The following is a 5384-nucleotide window of genomic DNA, read 5'->3' as shown; positions in this document are numbered from 1 at the left end:
CCAGTATTCGACAGTTGTCACCCCAGGTTTATATTGTTTTACGTTGCAAATATGCATAAACAGTTTAGTGTTCATTAAATCACATTGTTATTATTAAGATTCTTTCGTATATTGTAATTGATGAAACATTTAACACAACTTAGTTTTCATTTTATTTCATTCAGATATGTTTTATTTTTAACGATTAGAGCGATGCCTTAATCTTTAAACATTACCTTTCAATGCTTCCTCTCCCTACGCTCCAGAAGGTCGAGTTTTCTTTGTTTGTATTTTAATAGCTCCATTTTGAACTCCAACTCTTCCTTTCTATCGTTTTCCTTTCGTAGTGAATGTTCGCGTTGATGTTTGAACTCTTCCTCTCTTAACTTGTACATCTTGCGGGCGTAACGAGCGCACTCAGTTGAGTTCTCCGCTATCTTCTTCATTAACTTGGTCTGTTCTACCAGCAACTCATTCCGCAAATCTTGGTTGCTCTTATCTTGTCGCTTACGTTGTTTTGTATTGGTGGTGCGCTCGGTACTACGGTGGGTGCTGGTGTTCTCAACGGTTTCCACTTCTTCATCGGATGGCTCGTCTAACTCCGGTAGATCCTCCTCTTCTAACAAGTTAGCCTCATCAATCATTAACTGTTGCCGCGTACTTGAAAGAAGAGGCGATCCCGGTTGATTGATAGGGCTTGTTACATGACGGGGTAAACCGAATGTGGAACCTATTATCACATTAATTGAATTTAATTGGCCTGTCCATAGGATATAGGAAAAGTGTACAAGTTATGGCCATAGTGATTCCTTATTTGGCCTTACGTACAATTTCAAAAACTTTCACATTTTGAATCTTTTTGATTGTTTCAACATTAAGATATATTTGATATATTTAGCCTTCCTTAGCCGAGTAGTTAGAGTACGCGGCTACAAAGCAAAGCCATGCTGAAGGTGTCTGGGTTCGATTCCCGGTCGGTCCAGGATCTTTTCGTAATGGAAATTTCCTTGACTTCCCTGGGCATAAAGTATCATCGTACCTGCCACACGATATACGAATGCGAAAATGGCAACTTTGGCATAGAAAGCTCTCAGTTAATAACTGCACTTCCACAGTGCATTATCATAAGAACACTAAGCTGAGAAGCGAGCTCTGTCCCAGTGAGGACGTAAATGCCAAGAAGAAGAAGAAGAAGAAGATATATTTGATATCTTACTAATAAAGCACATTTAATTCAAAATTAAAATAACATTGTTTCACGTTATCACGTATGGCGATATAGGGCACAATTATGGCCATAATTTCTACACTTACCCTAGGTATAAAACAACTACAAAATTGTGTTGCATGTAGTTTATCTAGAAAAATAACTTACCAGAATGGTTTACTGTTTTATCAAGCGATAAAAGCTTTGCAACTGCCTCTTCGATGGGGGACAAAACTTTCATTTTATTTGGTCCACCACCAGTTGCATTGGCTTCGCGTTTGTTGTGAACCAATTTGTTTTTTATTTTCAGCTTGAAATCGGTCCATACCTATAAAAAAACGAATCAAAATAAAATACTCATTTCGTATACAAACGCAAATAACAATTACTTTTTGCCATTCTTTAGGAGATCGTATTGGCGGTCCCATGCTGTTCAATTCGGTGGCGATATTTTTCCACACACCGTTGTATGCTGCTTCGTTTCGGTATCCGCTTTCCACACAAAATTTCAGCCCTTTGGCCACCGCCGGATGGGCTTCCATTTGGTCCACAAGCAACTGGAACTGCTTCCGGTTGGTAACACGTACGCTACAATAGAAAATTTTACCAATTACATTATTAAAAAAGCTAACAAACAAAATATAACACTTACCGCTTTACTTCCATTTTTTATTTTCAAACGCTCTCGACAACCCCGGACGTATCGACAAATCTCGCATGAAAACGTCACTTGTGTACGACATTTGTCGATCTGGATCGACCGTGAGAATGCAGTGAGAGTTCATCTGAGTTCATTCACAACGACTCTTGTCACCCCATTCGCCGACGGGAATTGGGTGACACAGACGACTCGACTCGTCTCACTTCACACGCCGCGCAGAATAAGCACGTCTGTGTGGCGTCTCGCTTCAGGCCTCAATGTTCTAATCATGATGCCATATCACACCGAACATTTTGTTTAGCCGACTCATTCTGTAAGAATATCAATATTTCTTTAATTAAGAACGAGATGGGTGATAAATCTCGATTTATCACTAACCTGCAAGATACTGCTCAATAACCTGCGATCAGGATACAACTTCGGTCGCACAGAAAGATAAAGAAATAAGATTTTCTTCACCCATTAAAGAGTAAACCATTGGAACTTACGAATGGGCAAAATTTACCCATTATGCAAAATTTTGAAATGCCCCTATTTTTGACAGCTTCATATATCAGAAAAAAGTGGGTATTTTTTACACCTTATAGGGTAATGTCAAGTTTACAGTGAAGGTCTAGGTTGGTCCAGGATCTTTTCGCAATGGAAATTTCCTTGACATCCCTGGGCATAGAGTATAATCGTACCTGCCACACGATATACGAATGCGAAAAAGGCAAATTTGTCAAAGAAAGCTCTCAGTTAACAACTGTGGAAGTGCTCATTGAACACGAAGCTGAGAAGCAGGCGCTGTCCCAGTTAGGACATAATGCCGAGAAGAAGAAGAAGAAGAGGTATAATACGCCCCCTTAAGGAAAAACTGCTATATCGCAGTAGCAAATGCATTACTTCTATGCATGTAACTTTCTCTTGCCAGGTAGCTTCTTAAAAGGGTACAATATTCTTTTGAGAAACTCCTCCCGTAGAGAAAAGTTCCACAGCAAATCAATATATCAAAGCACATCTTTGCTAGGGTGCATTCACAAATTTCATAACGCCAAAAATGACCATTTTAGACACCCACCCACCCCCTCGTAAAGCTTTTTGTATGAATATTTCGAGGAATATTCCACGAATTTTGTGTGACCTGTAACATTTCTAATACTCCCACTGACCCCCTTCAGCGTTATGAAATTTGTGAACAGGCCCTTATAAGTATTTATATCATTTGGAAGATGTAGTGAAGAAAACAGCTAATCACAGTGCTGTTTTCTTCACTACAGAAGAGAATTCAGAACCAAGAATTTTTTCTACCATTACTGGCAAATTATTCCGCTAACCTCAGCGGCGAGCATCCAGAACAACTCTCGAAAAATCATCATTGACAAGGAAACACATTCGGAATATGCTTGAGACTCTTGTTTGAAAGCTATTATTTCGATGGCACATCCATTCCGTTACGGTGGAGACGTAATGCCAAGAAGAAGAAGATCCATTCCGTTAGCTAAAGAGGGGGCAGGAGCGGTGCTGTTGCTGGTGCTAGCAGGGCGAACTATCTTCCACGGCCTGCTGTTGCCGTTTGTCGTTCAGGAAGCTGAGGTACTGGGTCAGGCGGAGGACAGCAACCAACGTGACGACGTACTCCTTGACATCTTCCTTGTGGAGGGATTTCACCTACTTGAACACGGTGCGGTAGACGCAGCGGGTATCTTTATTGGAGAGGCGTCCTACGGTGTGCAGAGCTGGATCTTCCTTAACCGAGATGATAGCGTTATCATCTTCATCGTCACCTTCGCACTTCGGGAAGTAGTAGTCCAGTAGACGCTCGGCCAGCTAAGCGGTGGTGTCCACGCCGTTGGCTTTCTTCCAGGAGAGCTCTTTCTTGGAGGCGGCCTTCTGCTGGGAGGCCTGTCGCAGTTCGCATACCTTCTCGGTGTAGCGTTTGACCATGCCGACGACCTTGGACTTTGAATGGTTGTAGATCTCCTGCGGTTGTTCCTTGATGTTCGGTGCGCTCACGTCGAGGCGGTTTGGTCGACCAGCTGGAGCGGGTGGTCGAACTTGTGCAGATGCTGGCACGGTGAACCAAATCCTCGGCCGTTCCGGGTGCTTTGTAGAATCTTTTTTTGCTTCGTAGTCGCGAAAAGTGAAACCAAAACAAAATAAACACTAAACTTTGACATTCGAGTTTTAGGGGTGCCCATCGATTTTTGTCGATTCGATGAATTATTTCAGATTTTATCCGATTTTTTCGGATTTCATCGATTTTTAGTGAGTTATTATCCATTTTATTTATTTCGTTGGAAATTTGACTCATATGAACATTTTTTGCATTTCGGCTCACTTTTGGCCTAAAATGGAGATAACCTGCCAGTGTCGTACCCCTAGGTAAATAGCAACAAATAATTCAGTAATTACCGTTTCCACATTTTTGCGAATTTGACAGCCGCTCAGGCAGGCAAGAGCTCTTTTTGATTCAGTTTGTGCACAATACTAATCATTTGTGAAAACTGATTTAGTTGTAACATGTCTGCTTCTCTTACAAGTAAGATAAAACAATTTCTGGTTAAACCATTACCGATACTTATTATTTTTTGGTTCCACATATCACTTTTCTTTCGGCAACTTATTCAGAGAATATGGGAATGGGGGTTCAATAGACACTTTTGGCCACATATGGGAAACGAGTTTAAAATTAACTTCCAATATTCTTCTGAAATGGTGCACGTTTCCCTGCAGTCATCCAGTACTAAAAAATATTGATTTGTCAAATTGATTTTAAAAAGATATTGATATTTCGCTTATTTTACTTTTGGTGGTTAAAAATGCATAATTTTTCAAACTTTGTCAAAAAATAATCCAAGGGTGCTGCAAATCATTTGAAAACGGCCTCTTTGTACACTTCTCTTGCACTTCAATACCCATATAAACGCGTCTCTAATCCATCCAGAAATTTTATTTTGTCGAACAGTGTAATTATTAAATAGGGTCCTAAAGCCCTGTCCCAATTTTAGTGCCAAACGCTTAAGTTTTGGCCAATAACACATGTTTACTCAATTTTCTAATGTTTTCCGTTGGTTTGAGTCCAAAAAAAATCTTTTTTAGATTTTGTCACACTCCTTGGCTTAAACTCAAATTTTGGGTGTATTTTGTTTTCCGTGTCTCTTCCGAAATGTCAGATAGGAACAACCCCAGTGGTAAAACTAAAACCCCTGTGGTGTTTTTGTCGACTAAGCGAACGTCAAACATGATCTTAAGTGTCAAGGTTCATTTATGGACCCAATTTTTAAATTAAAGTTTAAACATGATATAGCCGTTATTTGAGCGGGAAATATTGCTAAAGTAGTTGCAGTAAGATGCTCTTTCGTGTTATTGAATAAAAACAAGATTTCATTAAAAATTTTAGCACCCAATTTTTAAATTAAAGTTTTAATATGATATATCCGTTATTTGAGCGGGAAAAATTGCTAAAGTAGTTGCAGTAAGATGCTCTTTCGTGTTATGAAATGAAAACAAGATTTCATTAAACATTTTAGGACCCTATTTGATTTAAGCTAAAGT

General features: G+C 39.7%; 1 protein-coding gene across 1 annotated transcript; it reads right to left on the bottom strand.

Moving 5' to 3' along the window:
* Positions 1 to 212: 212 nt before the first annotated feature.
* LOC5574104 lies at positions 213 to 2209 on the bottom strand. Its single transcript, XM_001661124.2, has 4 exons — positions 1839 to 2209; positions 1576 to 1774; positions 1355 to 1514; positions 213 to 709 (listed from the first exon to the last, which is right to left on the bottom strand). Exons 1-4 carry the CDS (start codon positions 1850 to 1852, stop codon positions 219 to 221), a joined length of 864 nt encoding a protein of 287 aa, XP_001661174.2. The 5' UTR covers positions 1853 to 2209; the 3' UTR covers positions 213 to 218.
* Between the last annotated feature and the right edge of the window lie 3175 nt (positions 2210 to 5384).

The sequence above is a fragment of the Aedes aegypti genome, chromosome 2 (assembly GCF_002204515.2).
Source record: "Aedes aegypti strain LVP_AGWG chromosome 2, AaegL5.0 Primary Assembly, whole genome shotgun sequence".
Lineage (NCBI taxonomy): Eukaryota > Metazoa > Arthropoda > Insecta > Diptera > Culicidae > Aedes > Aedes aegypti.
The sequence above is the reverse complement of the archived record's forward strand: the minus strand, read 5'-3'. Positions and strand labels throughout refer to the sequence as shown.